This window comes from Haliotis asinina, chromosome 3 (assembly GCF_037392515.1).
Source record: "Haliotis asinina isolate JCU_RB_2024 chromosome 3, JCU_Hal_asi_v2, whole genome shotgun sequence".
In the NCBI taxonomy this organism is placed as follows: Eukaryota; Metazoa; Mollusca; class Gastropoda; order Lepetellida; family Haliotidae; genus Haliotis; species Haliotis asinina.
The window spans coordinates 74,301,297-74,322,188 of record NC_090282.1 but is presented as its reverse complement, the minus strand read 5'-3'; the positions used below and the strand labels follow the sequence as shown (position 1 = coordinate 74,322,188).

The 20,892-nt window shown below is 41.3% G+C and overlaps 1 protein-coding gene across 2 annotated transcripts; it reads left to right on the top strand.

Moving 5' to 3' along the window:
* The first annotated feature begins 308 nt into the window (after window positions 1-308).
* LOC137277078 (uncharacterized) lies at window positions 309-20,677 on the top strand. Of its 2 annotated transcripts, none has more exons than XM_067808739.1 (2): window positions 309-349; window positions 17,946-20,677. In XM_067808739.1, the coding sequence occupies exon 2, from the start codon at window positions 18,011-18,013 to the stop codon at window positions 18,959-18,961; it is 951 nt and encodes a 316-aa protein (XP_067664840.1). In that variant the 5' UTR covers window positions 309-349; window positions 17,946-18,010; the 3' UTR covers window positions 18,962-20,677. The 2 variants fall into 2 exon arrangements, with proteins under 2 accessions (XP_067664840.1, XP_067664841.1); XM_067808740.1 differs by lacking the exon at window positions 309-349 and adding an exon at window positions 15,146-15,172.
* The last annotated feature ends 215 nt before the right edge of the window (window positions 20,678-20,892 follow it).

Below are 20,892 nucleotides of genomic sequence, written 5' to 3'. Positions count from 1 at the left end.
ACACACTCAACAACTTAGTTTAAGTACGAAAAAAGTAAGTTCGGTTCTTCTCAGACTTATTCCAATTAATATAAGAAACGATTAGTTAAAAAGTTAAAAAGTGGTCGCTAATCTGATCTCGCCATGACCCTCTGTCGCAGAGTTTAACGGTAACAGCGGAGTACCAAGAAACATGCACACATTCTGTAACAAGAACCTGGATAACGAAGGAATATTCCGTTTCCCTAGCAACCGCCTCTGCAGTCTGAGGGGAGTGAATCACCGTGAGGTATTGATTAAGCCAGAGTCGCCATTTTTCGTGGTTCCGTTGTAAACAGAATTGGTAAAACCGGGTTGTCTCGTTGAAAAGGTATGTTTTATCTCCATGTGTCACTTTCCTTGTTTGTAAATGCACGCGCATGTTGTATGTATTTTGTGTTTGATAAGTATGCTGTATAGATCTTTAGTTTTTGTGTTCACAGAATTTCAATCTTAATTACTTTAGTTGCGTTTGAGCGATGCGCTTAGGTTTCCACTCCTGCATACAGTTATATTCTTTGTCTAAATCATTTTCAGCTAAAATATTCCACGGCTTTCAATAAAATAATCCATACGGACTGTTTTCATGAAACAGAGAACTGAAGGTTTAGATTGGAAGTTAAAGTGCACATTTAAGGAAACTGAAAACTTTCGAATGTCATATCATTTAGGGAAAGTTAAAGCACTGACTACATCACATGACTAATCCCACTTTAATGGTTGATGCTCATGCAGATGTTCACATACGTATCTGTATGAAAGGTCGGAACTTGAAATTGATTTATGAAAAGCCTCATCATCTTCACAGAACGCATCATACGGGAGAGTTTGTGAACGTGCGTTCATGCGATAACCTCCTAATCCCTCAACTACATTATTTTGCCTACTGCCAAGTCTTCTCTGCAGTGTTAAATGAAGTCTAGATCTCCTCAGGTTCTGATTCTCTGCTCTCCCTGGGACTCTTTCTCAATTAAAATGGCTATTATTTTGTTACTATCAACATTATATATATTCAGAGACTAAGCCTTAGTCTAATAACCTCAGTGAATATGTCGTTCCTATTGCCACATAATCGATGCCTCTATATAACCTTGATACTTAATCTCGTCACCGCCATTACACTTTCGACACCTCGCCCCTATACAAGCGGAACTGAAATTCTGTTCAAAGTTAACCTCACTCATTAACAGAGCGAACATTGCTTACTGAAGCAATAAAAACACCCTCTTTGATGTGCCGAAGCTGTCCATTGGTCCCCATTGGATGTTAAGGTATTCAAACCATTCATTACTTTAATTCATAAATTCTGAAGCTTCATCTCTGTAAAACTTCCTTGATCACTGGTAGAATCCCGTGTTAACCAGACTGATGATAATAGGAACTGGTATAATGAATTGTCAATTGGGGCGCTGCCTTTTTAACGAGAGTTATTTATGCTGTTATAATGCTCTACACCCGAGGTGGTCAAAGCGTGGTTCTGGTGGTTAAGGGCAATTGAACATGACTCTCATAAATTACTGTGAGTTCGTTTGCCGATAGGAAGTGATGTTTAGTTTCACAGTGGAAGCTGTCTTAACCGGCATCCATTCGGAAGAAGAAATAACCCTGTTATGACAATGTGTCGGATTGTAGAGCTGATGCTAAATTCACAAGCCACAGACAGGACTGAGATTTTATGCCAGTGTTGACAACTTGCCTGATTGGACAGGTGCCGGTTTTGACAGCTTCCACTGTACATCGCTTTTAGCAATTTCAGTGATATGACGGCGGGGGACACCAGAAATGGGCTTCACACATTCTGCCCTTGTAGGGAGAATGCTTAACCACTAGTACTACAGTCTGTCCAAACACCGCCCCTTTCAACTGCCGATAAAGTTAATGGTATCAATTACGCGAATTTTTACTTTTCCGGGTAAATTTTGTTTATCAATAATGAACACAGTCAAAGTATATTTGATAACGGCTCTTTCCACAAGCCGGTCCGGACCAGACAAACCAATGGCCGATATCATGAGTCTACGCGGTCTGTTCAGTTTTACTCAAGTCTAGATTGCTTCAGCTATTTGAAATTAAGCATTGGTTGGGGCTCCATTTGGGCTACTTCTATTTAAAATTAGCATACCGAACAGAAAAGAGACATAGTTTTAGTCAACTTTTTAAACGTAAAACGTAAACATGAACGCGTACTGTTATGAGATTTCATTTATTCCAAACTTGCTTTTCTCTTGCATTTTAGCATTTTTCAGACGCTAAATGTCAGTCTGCATGTAGCTCAACTAAACTAAACGTTAAAAATAGAGAGGAACATATTTAGTAGCTTCTTTTCTCAAATACCACTCAGCTCGAAAATATTTCAAGCATTTCTGTTAACATGAAGAAGAGTTAACGTTGTTTCCACGGTTTCTACACTTTCATCTGACGGACATGATCAAGCATATGTGTCTGTCTTGTTTGAATGCGATAGACCTCAGAAATACAAAGCAGCAGTTTAGCATGTGAGATACCCTATTCAGACACAGTAAACTGTGTGTGCCCTTTCTCTGTCAGCCTTTCTTCTCTCCGACACGTATAATCGTACCCTATGCTGTTAATCACTGGATTGCCTGGTCCACACTGGAGTATTTACATGCCGTCGTCATATAGCTAGAATATTGCTAAGTGTGACGTGAAACAACAAACCAAACGAAACCTTGGTCTCTTCTCAGAGCACGGTAACAACTGCCGTGTTTCACCATCTCTTGAAACTGAAACGAGACTGCGGCTCGAACCGCCCACTTTCCTCTCGGTGGAGCTCTGTTCACTAGACTTCGGGGATGATCTTCTGGTCATACCGCCCTCTTATAGCTAAAAGTGAAGTAAATCCACACTCAGTTTCTCTTTTGTTATGTAAATGCCACCGTCAGTAGTGGTGAGTTTTGTTTTATGCTGCTTCCAATAATATTTCAACACAGAAACGGGCTTCACACAATGTACCCATATGGAGAATCGAAACCGAGATGCTCGTGATGAGCGAACGATTAACCATTGGGCTATCCACCTCCCCATCTAGTCAAAGACTGCAAATGTTATGATCGGAATGTGATGTCTCCGAGGGATTCGCTACGTCTGGACCTTTTCAGTTCTATGGAGATAGTTCAGTTCAACAATTCCCTTATATATATAAACATAGCAAGGTAGCTTACTGAAAACCTAATTACCACAGCAAGCCCATATCTCTGTACAGGAAGCTTGCCAGACAGCCATAGCAACGTGGCTAGGAAAAGAATATATTTTGTAGCGTGCGATTGCATCAAGGGAAAAGAAATAACTCTAAGAAATACAGTTTTACTAGCTTTCAATCGTAAGCCTGACATGTATGAAAACTGATTAGATTAATATTTTGGGTATGACAGCGTGTGTGAGAATGTGAGTGTGGCAGTTTGAAAATTACTTCACAGTACTCAAGTGCTTCACCTACTCCATTTGGGTAGCTACGATGTTTGTGGAAATGCACTGGTGACCAAACATGGAATTCCTTGATGTGAAACGGCGTAATGCCTCACTCACTCATGCGAATGTTGATAGATGTATAGATATCTGAGAAGTGATTTCATTTTATATAGTGGCCATTCGTATGTCCACCATTCATGCGGGGCAGTTGGGGGAGACTCGCACTGACATGTGTTAACCAGTTGTATCGGACAGTTGGGTAGCCTGGTGATTAAAGCGTTCGGTTTTTTTCATAGACATCAGTTCGATTCTCAAATGGGTGCAATGTGTGAAGCCATTTCTGGTGTCCTCCGATCATCGTCATTGTTGTAAATTCAAAAAGTGCTGAATAATCATACTCACTCACTCACTCACTCACTCACTCACTAGTTGTCTACTATCCCGAATAGATACACCTCTGCGTTAAGACTGACTAAGAACACAAGATCAAGCAGATGGCAACCGGATCTGGGATTCGAACAACCACCATCTATCTATTTCTTGCATGCTCCAGGAGTGATTGAATTTAGTTTTACATCGCTTTTAGCAATATCCCACCAATATCACAGCGGGGAACACCAGAAATGAGCTTCGTACATTGTACCCATGAGGGCAATCTTCGGCTTGACGAGGATTCGTTCCTGAGCCTCATCTCCCTGTTCCCCAATAAATTCATTTCAATATCATCCTTTTTCAAAGCTTACATATTCTTCACTTCAGCAGATGATGATGGATAATATTCAATTTTAAACTTCAATGTTTGTGTTACGATCCGCCCTGAGTCAATCTCGCCAAACAGCTCGCTCTCCTCAAGACTTCATTCCTCAAACATGTCAAAGGGAAATGTTTATCACGAACTATATTGGTCTTCTCTCGTGAATGACCTGTGTACACATGGTTATTGAATAGTTGCTCCAGATCGACCCCCTGTGTCTGTGTGACGTCATAATGCTTCAGAAATACACCTCAGAACCGTCCCCATGACTATGTTAACAGTGCCTAATCAATTTAGGAAATTGAATTCTTTATCGGGAGATCACAGCGTGTAGTGGTAATCGTGTTTCTCTGTTCCCATACTCCTCTTACGTAGCACTGCAGTGTCGAGGTCGATCCGAGACGAGTTGCCACAGGATATCGAAGGGGGAATTATATGACGCTTGTTTCAACTGAATAACATACGTTGGTATTAGTGGGTAAGGAGTGGCTGCGTTTTGGCGATGGGTTTCGCGGCTATGTATGTGAACAATATTCAAGTTACAAAGCGGCGATCTGTAAATAATAGAGTCTGGACCAGACAATCCAGTGATCATGACAGCATGAACATCGATCTGCTCAAATGGGAACCGATGACATGTGCCAACCAAGTCAGCGACGCTGACCACCCGATCCCGTTAGACAAGCAGAGTCGCCTCTTATGACAAGCATGGGTTGTTGAAGGCTTACTCTTATGTATGTATGTATGTATGTATGTATGTATGTATGTATGTATGTATGTATGTATGTATGTATGTATGTATGTATGTATGTATGTATGTATGTATGTATGTATGTATGTATGTATTCTGTATGTGTAACGTAAAAACACATTCAGGAATTATTAGAACTCACTGAGAGCGTTATCCTCGCAGTGCAGCGATACAACGTCTCCAATGAATTCGCCGTATCTTAGTGAAACCGCTTCAGTTGGGACAATTCCGGGACAGCGGTAATGAAGACGTTCGCTCGTCGCTATAAAGCCACGTTCGATTCCTCACGTGAATACAATGCATTAAGCCCAGAGTCCCTGTGGTGTTAACGTTGTCCACGTATTGCAAAGAATCGTGTAACACACTCACTCCAGACTGTATCATTCCTGTCAAATTCGTCCGAACAAACGAATTTCCGGATTTACCATGTGCAGGTCATGCCTTCCTTTCTCAAACGGTATTTCAACAACTTATTGTGTATGTTTTCGCTATGCTTTATTTCCTGTGTAATATCTAGTGTCTACGTTACTCCCATAGGCGCCCAACTCTGATATATATACACCTATAAACACATCAGAGTCGGGTGTCTATGGTGTTTAATCCGATGCAAGGGTTCGGTAAGGCACAGACAAACTGGAGCGCAAATAGACTTGAGCAACAGAAATAAAATGGCCAGTCTTATTGGAGTCTTGGAAGACTGGTCATTTTCTCTCTGTTGCGTAACCCTGTGTGCATTACAGTCTTTTGACTGGTCTCTAATCGTCGTAGTCTTGGCCACGCTGCTAAATGTTCCATTTAAAACCTCACGCTAACGCTTTCGGTTTTGAATGACATTTAGAAGCGTTCAACCAACTATAATAACTTCCAAAATGTAAACACAATAGGATTATCTCCTAAGTGGATACAAACCTGTGAAGTACTGACGACAATTTAGACGAAGATTTACTTTTCTTAAATGACATGGACATTATCCATGACTGCCCTCCTTAATTCATTATAACTGACCCGTAAAGGTCCGGGGTAGAGTAGTCCTTCAGCAACCCATGCTTGACATAAAAGGCGACTCTGCCTGTCGTAAGAGGCGACTAACGGGATCGGGTGATCAGGCTCACTGAATTGGTTGACACATGTCATCGGTTCCCAGTTGCGCAGCTCTATGCTCATGTTGTTCATCACTGAACTGTGTGGTCCAGACTCGTTTATTAACAGACCGCCGCCATATAGCTGGAATACTTCGGGGTAAAACTAAACTCACTCACTCAGTCATTATAATTATTCTCAGCCACGGTACAGTCAGATGCCACACCCAGATTGGAGTGTTCCCGACAGTGTTTGTGGCATTTTACTCACTCACTCACTACCGCGGTCTCCTCCCTCAACAAATCGACATACCTTGAGCTGAACTGTAGAGCTGTTCCGAATTCACTCGGGCGCTGGGTTAGCCTGGTGGTCAAATCGTTCGCCCGTCACGACCAAGACCAGGGTTCGATTCCCCATATGGGTACAATTCGTGAAGCCCATTTCTAGTGTCTACCGCCATGATACTGCCAAAGGCGTCGTAAAACCATACTCATTCAAGTACGACATAAATAAATCTATTGAACCTGCAGACACCATTATGGACAGTGTGTCAAATTCATGCGCTTGCAACCTTTCTCTCTTCTGTGTGGCATTTAACATCCGACGCCAACATCAGCGTCCTTAGGTCAGACTCTGTGTCTAACGACACTGACAGGAACCCAGCCACGCGAGTAATCAAGGAAAGTGGAGTGTAGAGGAGGTGAAATTCTCATATATTGTCACGACTGGCCACATATGCTTGGTTTCGTCGAAATACCGTCACTGTGAAATGTAGTTATCGATCTATGAACGATATCATGGTCTTTGGTGTAGAGTCATTTGTGATTTGTAATTTGTGATTTGCGCTTCCCATGCTGTTATTCCTTGGTTTTTATCCACAGGAGACTTTTCGTTTTTGTGTGTATTTATTTGTCGCTTTGTTGGTTGAACATTTTTGAGAGTTTTTACTTTCCTTTGAGATCAAATATATTCGGTTTTTGTCATCAAATTACTCTCTTGCAATCTTCTAAATGATTTATTGCACTTTTTACATCGATATTTCCCAGGTTGATGAAGGAGTGTTATTGCCTCATGTAGCACAACCATCAATCATGTTCACGTGTCGAGTTTAAATAAACACCGATTACACGAACAGGTCAGTTGAACCATTGTGGTTTAGAAATCTTTATTAAGGTAATTAAACGATGTTGCAGTTCTAAATTAAAAGATTCATCATGAAAATGAAGACATTAATCAGACTATTAGGTCATCTTCTGAATCTATATTACGTAGATTTAATGAACATCGTTTTCATAATGTTTGCTTTTCAGATTTAACCGCCGGATATATGGGAACTACCTTTCAAGATGGCATTTGATAAAGACCGGGTTTTATCTCTGCAGCTGGTTGGAGGTCGTGTTCTGATTGTCATAATCATTGCTATTATCGTTACTAACCTTTCTCTCATCGCTTCCATATTGTGGTCATCAAAGCTTCGATGTCGTCTACGAAATCTCGCCATTTGCTGTCTGTCCGCCTCAGACCTTCTCCTAGGCTTGTTCGGGGCATCCCTCATCGCCGACAGGTATATCAGGAATGACTGGGTGCATGGCTGTGTCACTCAGTTGGTTATGTTCGTGTTCATGAATCACTCCCAGGAGTTTGTGGCCACGTGGTATATCGTCCTGCTCAACATTGACTACATCATGCGACTGTTTAACATCAACACAACAGGGTTATCGTCTCCCGTCAAGACTCTTCTCTACGTTGTACTCTTGATACTCCCGTGGGCTGCAATGTGCGCTGTGGTCATTCCGATCTACTCCTTCCGAATACACCCGAATGTTCGCGAAATGTGGCGACCCGATTTCTGTCCTCCAATCATTCCTTACAGTCCCTTTGCAACCATGACAACGTTAGGTTTCTTCGTCCCAGCTGCAATAATAATACTCACGTCAATTGTCATGGTCGTTGCTCATGTTACTCAAAAAATGAAACTAGGTGAATCCAATATGGCAGCCAATTTCATTGGTATCCGAGACTCTCCTACGGAGACTCTCAGCAGTACAGTAGAACACCCCATGTGTTTCATTATTCCCGGAATACTAACAGTTGCGTTACATCTGCCCTTGAGTATATTTCATCTGACTCCAGGTGTATGGAACAACTATGAGCGTGGACTAATGTTATGGATTGCGCTTCTGATAATACGCGTTTCCAAGGCGATGTTGGTGCCAGTATCGTGGCTTACCATACCTGACATTAGAGCGGAAGTGAGGACCAGTTTCACATGCATGTGCTGCACGAGACAAGCTTCAGGCGAGGGCAACGGACACGCCACCTACAGGCGATTTGCAGATGACCAGACAACTCATAACGACGACCCTGTTGTAACAATCTCATGTCGGTGAATGATCAGCAGTAACTGTCTTCCTGATTATAGTGCGCACCCTATCGAATTTTACCGGTGCCATCTTGAAAAGGGTTAATTAGCAGGATGGTGGTATTTGTAGTGCGGTGTGTACTTATCAACAATGGAACCAAATGCCGACACACAGGGTTAGGATTCACTGAAACGTACAACCCAATCGACAGTATTTGTATTTCATGATAGCTCTGTTGTATTTACCTTCGTTTTATTTGATGAAGGGTCTCTCCAAGAGTCAACATTGTTATACCACACTTCCATCAGGTTGGCACCATGAAGTTTTCAGAATTTTCTCCTTTTCCTCAAAACGACGTTCTTTACCTCTCCCTCTGACACATACACGATTTCTCCAACAATTTGACGATGTGTTTGTAAATACTTTGGAGCACTGTATATTTTTTAATTAATAATTTCTGTATGTATATGTTCAACGACTTACTGCCCACAAACTCGCCCATCCTAACCACTGCTAAGAAGACGGTATGAGAGGCCAAAACATTCAACACAGGTGTACATAAATTGGCAGGTGGAATTTATCACTAAACACAGCCTCAGATAATGATCATGCTCACACGTCCGTCCGCTGACCGACTGTGAATATTGCTAAAGAATATTGGAATAAATGTTCACTGTGAGCATAATTTATTCAGTTTTGATGGAAACAAATTAGTGAAATTGGAGTAAGACCCCCCCCCCATTTACTACACAGCCTCGTTGTCAGTTGGCTCTACTTTGGCGGACACCCTCAAGTAGGTCAGTAGGTATATACTCTTTTTGTCCTACACTTGTGTTTATCAATGCAGTGATTATGTTAGTAATAGACGGAGTTGGAAGTAAATCTGAAACATTAAAGCTGCTTTATATGGGCTGTTATAAAGGAACTATCAGTGTGTCTCTATCACATGAAATGTCTAATCGATTGTGTCCAGATCAGTCAGCACTGATGCTAACTGTGGTGCCAACGAGTGTGGGATGAATCTGCTGGAAGCGCTTCTTAGTCCAAGATCAAAGGCAATCCTGTTGAAGAGCCATTTATTGACTTTATTTAAAATACCATCGACACAAGAGTTTGCTCAGATATATGCCTGTTGTCCAAGTAGTGCCTGTCGAATTTGTAAGTCTGCTTATGCCAAATAGTGGCATTATGCATTTTCGTCAATCGTTAAGTTTTCTTTGGTGAATGGCGTCCGTGGTCCCTCTGAGCAATATGCTCATTTAACAGGTGAGGATCAATATACCCAACAACCGGAAGCCTGGATTGGCCATTTTTGGGATGGGATTTTCCATAACGCCTGAACAACGAATTGTAATGCGTGAGCAATACTCATATGTACACGTGGAGTAAGTGAGTGAGTATAGTTGTACATCGCTTTTAGCAATGTTCTAGCAATATTAATTAGTAGGATGCCTGAGCCTTGGCCCAAGGTTGTACTGAATGCAGAGCCCACGGATGGCATTCAGCAATTCTATCCTTCGAAGAGGCAATTCTAGATAACCGGACACTAAGGACCCAGATCTGTGTGCGACGTGTGCAAGTCTAAACAATTCCTTTCAGTGTCGAGATAGGCGGACACCATCACAGAAGGTGACAAACGACTCCTGAGCGACCTTTGACCCAAATCCATTATGTGTGTCTTGTTTAACCAATCACATGTCAGATTTATGAAACAGTTCATCTTCATTAATTTTCCTATCAACAGAAAAGTACCTACCCAGAACATATATTCGCCTCTTTTGGTATACTGGCATTGCTCCACAGACGAAATAATACATGAATAATTATTATTCAAAGCAACGAAATAGTGACTCGACAACCGTCGCAATACCCTTCACTCATTTGGGTATCGGAGTGAACATCTTGTCTTAATGAGACTGATTATATGTCCATTCGCCACCACAATCTGCATTTCAGAATGGACGTTACTGTGTCAATATCTCTGTTATGGCCTTGTCAGTATGTGAACGTGATGATCGGCATATTTATAGCTTCAGCGGAATAGGGCTCAACATTTAGAACGGACCAAAAGTAATTATCTCCAAGTATGGAGATATCATGCTGGGTAATTGTGGACATTGCTTCAATTGCTTCATTCCAAATAGGCATTCGTTACCTTGTTCAATGGCAAAAAGAATACTAATTTACGGAGACGGGCGAGTGGTGACGATTGTATTCTTGCTGTTTACCGAAAGGAGCGAGTGGTGACGAATGTCAAACAGGGAAACTAGTTTTATCTCTTTGCTCACCTTTGTTATAGCTCCCAACTTCACAACAACCTGGTTGTTCATTTTCTTGCATAAAGAAAACAACAACAAATAGCATGGTAATACTTCGGTCCAAATTATTGATAAAAACGTATATATTAACTATACACAACTGATTGAATTTTCGGATGTGAAAGTTTTTGATTGTTTAAATGTTTTTTTCTCAAACAGAATCCCCATTGTTAGCGGTGACGTCATCTGTATCGTCTCTCGTTAGACAGGCTGTTGCTGAGCAATAGTTTCTTGTAGTTACTCAGTACGTATATTGTGGCAACGTTTGACAGACATTCTCTGTAAAAAAATGAAGGTATGAAAGTTTTTGGATGAGGTACTTAAAGAATGAAATATATGTATTTGTCAAGTTGTTGACACCTGCATGGTGAGATGTGTACAGTTATTGAAGAATAAAATATTACTGAGTATTTTGATACAAGCATTGTCAGTTTTTGAGTTATTGCCACACCCAGTATGTCAGGCCAATATGGTGTCTTCAACTATCTGCTTGTTGAAGGGTTTTACATATAAACTATCTGTAACTTCTCGGGACATCCAATATAGTGGCCAGGGCCAGAACCAAAGAGCGGCTGGGTAAATAACTATATGTCCAAAGACTGGCAGTGAAGAAGTTGGGTAGATGAACGATGAGGACTGTTTTTTATGTACATGTACAACTTTTTTCTGTATTGGCGACGTTTCCACATAGATTCTATCGTCGTTGTCAATCAAATCTATGTCGAAACGTCGCCAATATAGTTGTATATACATAAAAATAGTCCTCATCCTTTATGTGTCAAATGCACACACGAGGGAACTGGTGAGGAGATGAATATTGTAGAAATTTCTATTGCTACAGTCATTACAGACAATAATGTAATGGGTGTAACTCTGAGGAATATTCTAGAATGTTAATTTCCTCGCCGATTTCGTTCAATTTGAAACACGTGTTAATCATAACCCAACAACATACAAATACAAAAGATAAATTTTGTTTAAAAAAATATTGTCCAAACAGTGATTCGAACCCAAGTGGTCACCTTTGTTAAATGAACACGCCAAAGACACATGGCTCGTTCCCCATGCGAGTGTAATATGCATAGGCCATTTCTCATGTCCACGGTCATTGTAGACGAATGCTTTAAGCTTCAGCTCATGACGCCGAATGTCGTGGCTGATTTCCACCACGGGTACATACTGACTAACAGCCATACTCTCAGTCTAATGCGCTGCGCTAAGATAAGCTAAGAACAACAATCAATCTATTTAGTTTCGTAGATATAATCCGCTTTGGTTGGTATCCAATGTCGTTGAGGTAACACTGTGATTCTAAACTGTGATGAATACTAACCTATACTCACCACTTGCCGTATTTCCTCCAAAACACGCCTCGATATTCATACCTAATAACGACATGGTCTTTATTAGCGACCAAGCTATTCTTCAAGCTTTCGGCGCAACGTCTATTAGACCAACTACTGCAGTCTATGATTCCATTACTAACAGCACGTTTGTGTATAACACTTGTGATGAGTCTCTAGCATTCGGATCAAGTTTCGTCACTTCCAAAAGTTTTATTAAGTTATAAATAACCATTTGCCATAGCTATCAAAATGATTTTGATCGAGGTCACAGTAACCTGCACTGAATGTTTTTGAAACCCCCAGGAAGACATTTCTGAAAAGGAAAGGGTCAGTTCCACATAATCACAACTGTTGACTGGATTCAGATGAAGGATAATGGTCCACATTATCACAGATTCGTCATTACCTCGAACTCAGTTGCACATGAGCTCTCCTCACAGGTTTGCAATATAGCTGAATGCGGCTGAAATATAACTGGCCTTTAACCTTGCCGAGGAAGTAGAGTATATATACCATTAAAAAGTAGAGGACATTGGATTTACAAGATTGAAAAATGCAAATGATGAAGTCAAGGAGGAAGTAGATGATGAAGAGAAATTAAGGGAAAAAATTATATATATATATGATACGGTGATTGTGTAGAAGCAGGGGTTGCGTGTACTCCCTGAAATTGCTAGTGACTATGTATAATGTGTGATTCACTCAGTGATATTACATAATCACTGGTTTACATGTTCACTAATAGGGTATATGAGCTTCATAAACACAACTCTTGACATGCACAGAATTCGAAATATTTTCCATTGTGTTTATTTCGTGTGGTGTCATAGCCAAAGTGTTGGTTTTGAAAGGAATTACATTTCACTAAAGTTAACTTGCATAATGTTATTGTTTTTCATTCGGACCTGTCACAGATAATATCTGCACGTATACAAGTCTATTATGTCATTACAGCCATAGCGACTGGTGTGGCGCTGCTTGGCGAGTGCCGCTGACCTATGATATTTCCGGGAGTGCCACAATCAGCTAACACCGGTTTCAACATTATAGCAATGATCTGCGGTGTGTACAATTAGCGGACGTGTCTGTCTTGATGCCACAGTAACTGGGATTGGGCGTGGCAGCATGATGACGAAGGAAAAGTGAGCGAGTTTAGTTTTACGCCGCTTTTAGCAATATTGAGGCAGGATGAAGACGGATGATACCAAAAATGGGCGTCATAGGTCGTACCCATGTGGGGAATCGAACCTGGGTCTTCTGCCTGAGACCCATGAAGATCCATGTTAGATCTAATCTTCAGCAACCCATGGTTGTCGTTTGGGGGACTATCGGGTTCAGATGGTCAGACTCGTTGATTTGGTTGAAACATGTCAACCGTATCCCAGTTGAGTAGATCGATGTTCATGATGTTAATCACTGTCTGGTCCAGATTCGATTATTTATAGGCCGTCATTATGCATCTGTAATTTTGCTGAGAGAGGCGTTAAACAGCAAACCAACCAACTTCGGCGTGACGAGCGAACGCTTGAACCATTAGGCTACTGAAGGAAAGCTCCACGTGAAGTAGGTCTGAGATGTGTATGGTGATGACAAGCCCAGAAACATAATTAATGCGATTCTTGGATTCGAACCCCTGTCGTAGGTTTCTGGTACACCTGGGGGATGCAATTCTGCACAAAGAAAAGGGCCACTCGTCCACTCGTCCAAGTGAAATGTTTCTCGGGCATCGGCGCGTCTCTTTTATTTGTGCGCATAACGATATTTTATCGCCATTTGAAATACATAAATTTGACTTTGCCGCGTCTCAATCATCCATTTGTCCACCAGAACAATGAGTGTCTGTAAGAAGGAGCGTGACTGAATCTTCAACTTATGAACACGTTCTAACCTTTCCAAGCTGAGTGAAAAAAAATGTGTCCCTCCCTCGTCACGTTTTTTCTATGAAAAATTCTTTAAAAAGTCACTTTTGAAAAACATGAGCCCGAGAAACATTTCATTGTTTTCATGCGGCCTTACTTTAGGTTATTCCAGCCTTGACGTCGGATCTTCGATTTTATTGAGGGACATGATCTGATTGTCGACCACATGAACAAAGAAATACAAATACAAAAGTAACAGAGCCTCAGAGAGTGAAATTGTTCCGTGGGAGAGTTTTCGGATTCAAAGGTGTGTGCACCAACAAAATAAATGTGAAAACCCCCATTACTTCATTGTCTTCTTGTCTAGATCTAGCCCATTCCATCAAATATGTATTCTGTCTCCGGTTTAATAAATACACTGTCTCTCCGTGACACAAAGTCAGAAATTTCTTTTTGCCAAGGATAAGGTAAAATTGGTTTTCAAGAATGGAAAGGGGTTTGTCACTCAAATATATTTGTACGTGTGGAAAATGCTTAGAGGTTTCGTGATGTTTTAGAGTGACATTTCCAAGATTTCTGTTTATCATAGGGATAGGAACGCTATTTAGGACATCTAACTAAAAGTCAAGCTCGAAAAAATGGCGCACCCACTTTGTCGAAAACATCTTCTCTCTAGTAATAAATGGACCAGGGAAGCAGAAACACACGTTTGCTCCCTTCAGTGATGCCTCCCGAATTACTCAATATATAATCGAGTATAAATATTAACGTGGTTTCAAAGGCAGCCATTTTGAAAAAGAACCCAAAACAACCACGTAAAGCATACAGAAAAAAGGGAAAAACCGAAAGTTTAAAAAAAAAAAGAAATTTCATAAAAGTAAGCGTTCATGTTTATGTCTTCTATTCTATGTAAAAACCAGAGTTGGGTTGTGGCGTTTGGTGGGGGAGGGGGGTGTCAGTATGTGTTAAGCACCAGGGTTTGATTGATTTTAGGAACAACTGACGCAGATACATGAACTGATCAATCACGTTGTAACCTACTTAGCTAAGAAGGTATGAGAGCAGCTGAATTGATGTCAGCTTATCATATGTAACAACAAATATCCGGAATACACTATAACTTACTTGACCTTTGGAACAATCACAAGAATGAATGAGTCATTATGGAGAATAGCTGCCTTGTAAATAATGTTCAATTATCAGCTGCTTGTACATGAAGTGCAAGATCCCGTCTGTGGACTGTCAACAGCATTGGTGAGATTTTGATGTTTATGTGGTATGCATGTAGTCTTTGGATCATGGACACGTTCTTGTCAAGTCTGTATTCTCCGATTCTGGAGTAGGATCCTCTCGGAGGAATGTGAACAGTATTGGTGAGAATGTGATGTTTATGTTGTATGCATGTAGTCTCAGGACCATGGACACGTTCTTGTCAAGTCTGGTGAGATTTTGGGTGTGCTTTCGTTTGCTCGTGTGCATGTATTTCTGTGAGAGGCATGTAAACAGGTACAAAGTGAGGCCCGATATATGGTTCAGCAACTTATTTACATACAATGAAGAGGGTTGGTTGGCTTGTTGTTTAATAACCGAGCCTGGACCTGAAGTAGAATCTGTCACTTGCCTGATATATAGTGTTAAAATCTGCACCTTCACGTCGCCCCAGAAGACAAGAAGTTACCCATCCATATACCTTTGATTATGCCAGTTATAAATGTTATGCACTGGATGGCAGTAAATCTGAGTCTGGTGTACGTTCCAAAACATCTTGAAAGGAATATTGTGTCGCACCAACAAAACTTCAGTCAATCTGGGCTGTGCATAGGACGCGCTTCACAGATTGCGGGGTAGAATTTAGATGAATAATGAAGTGCACTGACATTCTTGATATGCGTGAATTTTCTGTATGTCTGTGTGTACGTGTGCGTGTGCGTGTGCGTGTGCGTGTGCGTATTGATTACGCATTGAGATGCATAGAATCACACTACTTATACGTCAATGAACATACAGTAACCACAATGGAAGCATCCAGGGACGGTAAATTCCGACTCGCAGATCTGAGGTGAGATATACGTGCGTACGTGTGTGTGTGTACGTGCGTGTGTACCTGTGTGTGAGGAGGTGTAAATCCTTGAAGGCACACTATCACACATTTTCGACAATATTATTTCCCACTGTATATATACTGTGTCACATGTACTCTTTAGCTCCCTATCGATGCAATAAAAGACTTATTATCCCTTACGACTTGCCTGAAATCGATAATTGAAACCTCTAGGCCAACAGCTTCCAAACAGAGAACACTTGCCATATATGGAACGTGAACAATTGCCCCATACCTCGAACTGGTTTCAATCACAAATTGTGTGTAAAGATATTCGTATATAGCGGTCATAAAGGACATATATTAGGTCTATGGAGTTCGCTTGAAATAATGCAACGTTGTTTTTTTTATCTGACATTACAATCTGTTAGTTCGTATTATTTAGAGAAATGAAATATTTGCTTTTTGAGAAGTGTGATGTGACATGCCTTTAATGCAAATCTAATCCAGATTCTGGGTCCCTGTATATAGTTTGTTTAAATTCTTTAGTGGTAAACTGTACATGTTATGGCACGTTAAAGATCTGAACGTGTTTGCATTAAAGGCAATGTTGTCTTTAGACAGGAGATGATTTGGAATGGCTCGATCATAAAAGTGTTTATCAAGGAGACACCAACTGATTGCTTCAGTCAGTATTTAAGCACATTCCTAAACATGTTTCGCGTGTGTTTAGATTCTAACAAAAATTTCATTTACTCATATAAATGGTTAAAAAATGGTTGTATGATTCATGAAATCTGAATCTATCTGTTAGAAGTAATCACAGCATGGTTTGCTGTAATTGTGAGTGAAGACACAATTACACTTCGATTCGGTCTTAAAGCACTTGTAAGTCTTTGAACCTCTTAAGTGACTGCCATTCGTTTTTAGCATCCCAGTTGGCTCTTCATACCTCTGGGGATGTGTTGGTTCACCATGAACCCAGTTTATTATGTTCCGGAATAATGTAATGACATGCAGTGAACTCGGGGTCACTGTGGGGATGGAGAAACACACTCTGTCACAGCATCGGGCATGCGCAGCAACAAGCTGAAATGCTGCTTCCGCCGTCCTTTTTGATGTCATAATCGACTCCATGTTATCACGATAGACTGACTGCACATCGGTAAGGTCAATATCGGGTTTTATAAGTCATTTCGTGAAATGATTAAACCTTTCAGTCATTGGCCGAAATTACGGATGATTTGGTCCTATTATCAAACAGCGATATTAAATTTTGATCATTAGATACATACGACCTCTATCATGAATGAGTGAGTATGTTTTTACGCCTCATTTTGCAACATTCCAGCAACATCACAGCAGAGAACACAAGAAATTTGCTTCACACATCTTCGACCTGACGAGCGAACGCTTTAACCACTTGGCTACCCCACCGCCATGAGACTGACATGAAATGCTTTGAAAGGGGCGTTTCATCCAACACAGTCATACACGCCTCCCAGTGCTGTTGTACAAATTGCAAGGCATCGAGTGTAACACAGTGGTTGAGTTGTTCGTTCTTCAAGGTAAAGAGAAGGGTTCGATTACCCTCATGATCACAATGTGTGAAGGTGTGAGTGAGTGAGTTTAGTTTTACGCCGCACTCAGCAATATTCCAGCTATATGGCGGCGGTCTGTAAATAATCGAGTCTGGACCAGACAATCCAGTGGTCAACAGAATGAGCATCGATCTGCGCAACTGGGAACCGATGACATGTGTTAACCAAGTCAGCGAGCCTGACCACTCGATCCCGTTAGTTGCCTCTTACGACAAGCATAGTCGCCTTTTATGGCAAGCATGGTTTGCTGAAGGCCTATTCTACCCCGGGACCTTCACGGGTCCAATGTGTGAAGCCGCGCTATTGGTGGAATATTGCTGAAAGCGGTGTAAAAGTAAATTCATTCACGACATTCTTAATAACGTTCCACTATGTCATATTTCAGTCACTTTAACCAGAGGAACCCTTCCTCCGAGGCTACATCCAGTACAGAGAGAAGACAACAGCACAATGGATGCCATTGGGCCGATAATTTTCATACTGATGGCTTTCGTCTTCATTGGTAACATCGGATTGTGTGTCATCATCATTGCCTCCAAGAGACTTCGTCAACGCCTTCGGTTTTGGTTCATAGTTGGAACAGCGGTGTGTGACATTCTGGCCGGAGTTACTTTATGCCTCTGTGGAGTTCAGTATTACCGAGGAAATAGATATGATTGTACCTTCCTGATAGTACTCATGGCTTTTGTGTACTTCGGTATGCAATTTGTCAACTTATGGTACCTTGTAGCACTGAATGTAGATTTCTGTGTGCGTTTGTGTCGACCCCGCTTGCCAAGGTTAACGCAATGCGGTAGAATCCTTCTGTACTTGACCTTGACCCTTGTCCCCTGGGCGGCCATGTTCCTAATTGTCACACCCAGTATAGCTTTAGGATTGCGCGATTATGTCAACGAAACATGGCAGTGTTCGTTTATACTAAGATTAGAATCGGATATCCTTTTGAAAGTAATATGCTGCCTGTTGCCGCTGCTGTTTATGGTCGGTACTTTCATATACATGGTCTATAAACCATGGGCACTATCTCTTCCCGGGTCGTATGTGAATATGACGACACAACTGATTGAAGATTCTGATGATGACGTCCTTGAACCTCGTCGCTGTTTCATAATTCCGTGTGTCGTTACTATAGTATGTTCGGCTCCTTTTCAGATCTGGAAAATTATTCCACCAGAGAGACTTGATGTTGGTGGTTTTTATGTGACAGAGAGCGTTTTAGTACTTTTCCTTCTGTCTAAAGCTGCCATCTTACCGTTTGTGTGGCTGATTTTGCCAAGTCTTAGAACAGAAATTAAATACATTTGCCTTAAGCAACAGGAAACAGGATTCGCCACGTACAGGCGATTTCCACAACAACACGATTCAGGGGAGGTAACAATTTCTCAATCTGAAGATGAGTGACATTGGGTGAGTGAGTGCGTGTATATACGCCGCACGCGGCAATATTCAAGCTATATGACGGAGGTATGTAAATAATCGAGTCTGGACCAGACAGTCCATTGATCAACAGCATGAGCATCGATCTGCGCAACTGGGAACTGATGACATGTGTCAACCACGTCAACAAGTCTGACCACCCGATCCTGTTAGTCGCCTGGCCTCTTACCCCGGACCTTCACGTGTAGTGTGACGCTGATTTCCAGTGGAGGTAAATAATCTTCTAATGATGAATGACGTTGATTATACAGATGTGGTGATATAATCTTTCTTGAGTAGACGGCAATAGATTATTCAGGGGAGGTAACTTCTCACTCTGATGAACAGCTTTGACTGTTCCTTGACAGTAGCAACGAGTCAATCTTCAAGGGAGGTAACCTCACGCTCCAAAGTCGAGTGATGAACCCGAGTGATGCAATATTTACCTTAGTCTGTCTCACAGTCCCCGAACCACATTTTTGCCTACTACCGTGCCTTTCAGACAATGTGACAGCCTTAAATGAAGCAAGTCGACATTTCCTCAGGTTCAGGCTCTAGTCTCCCTGATCCTCTTTTACATTTAAAATGTGTTTGTTACTATCAAAATTATACATATTCAGAGACTAAGCATTAGTCTGCACTTTACTCTCGGCAATGGTTGCAAGGGGACAGAAAGTGACAAATGCTCGGATTAACTGGCAAACACTGCCCTTAAAGTGCCTTGATACATGACAACTTTTGTGTTGAAACACAATCTGACACTACCTGAAGTATGGCTATAGGCAATAAAATCTGAAATATGGTTACACTGCGAGTTTATAAAGATATAAGGGACATAAAAGTCAAAGGAGTGCACGGAAAAACAACGTTTCCCCATCAATCTGGACACAAAAGAATGCATTGTATCTGAAATATACGATATACCTTAGTCACTGATGATTACCAAGCCTTCTTGGAAACTAGAACATGGCACAAGGAACTCAAAGGTCACCATAGTCTCCAGAAAACGTCAAGTAGCGTCATGTTCATAGTGTCTTTCCAGTTCAGCACCACGACAATAGGGTGTTTCTTCTTATTGTGCCTCGAGAGTAGGACGATGAGTGAGTGAGTGAGTGAGTGAGTGAGTGAGTTTAGTTTCCGCACTCAGCAATTTGACCTCAGTCTGGATAATCCTGTGATCAGCATCATGAGCATCGATCTACACAATTGGGATATAATGACGCGTATCAACCAACAACCTGTCCACCCGATCTCGTTAGTCGCTTCTTACAAGCATGAGTTACTGAAGATCAGTGCTAATCTGGATCTTCACGGGTCGAACGCATCCTAGTAGGAAGGTAATGGCTACATAACGTTACAGAACGACAACCCGGGGATTCCGGGATGGAATAGAGGTCTCAAGATGTGAAATATCAGGTGCTTAGGCTCGAGAACCTGGTTCAAACTACATGATGCATGATAATGTGTAGATCGATGCTCATGAGGTCGGTCAGGTGATTGTCTGAACTTTCTCGAGTATTGACAGACAGCCGTCAGATATAACATAATTGGTGTATATTGGTGCTTGATGGAAACATTAGGCAACACGACTAACATGTATGATACAAAATGAGCTAGCTGATACACAAGACGTGTATCAGCTGTATGAATCAGTATTACTGGGAAGTACCTACCGCGCCATGTCTTCAACCTATAGTGTCTTTGGTGTCTACGTTTATAGTTTCATATATTCAACTCTCTGTGGAATAAAGAATATTAGTTATATAATGTGTTTTGTTGTTGTGACTCACATATACAGCTCTAAGTTACTGATAGTGTGTTACAACCTGATTTAAGGATTTAAATCGACGGAATGGTGCGGATAGGATGTACACAGTAGCAAGCGAACTGAATGACTTCTTTCAGATATTGTCAGT

What these genes read in the sequence shown, in the direction of transcription:
- LOC137277078 (XM_067808739.1), top strand. Translation starts at nt 18,011, where the DNA reads ATGGATGCCATTGGGCCGATAATTTTCATACTGATGGCTTTCGTCTTC.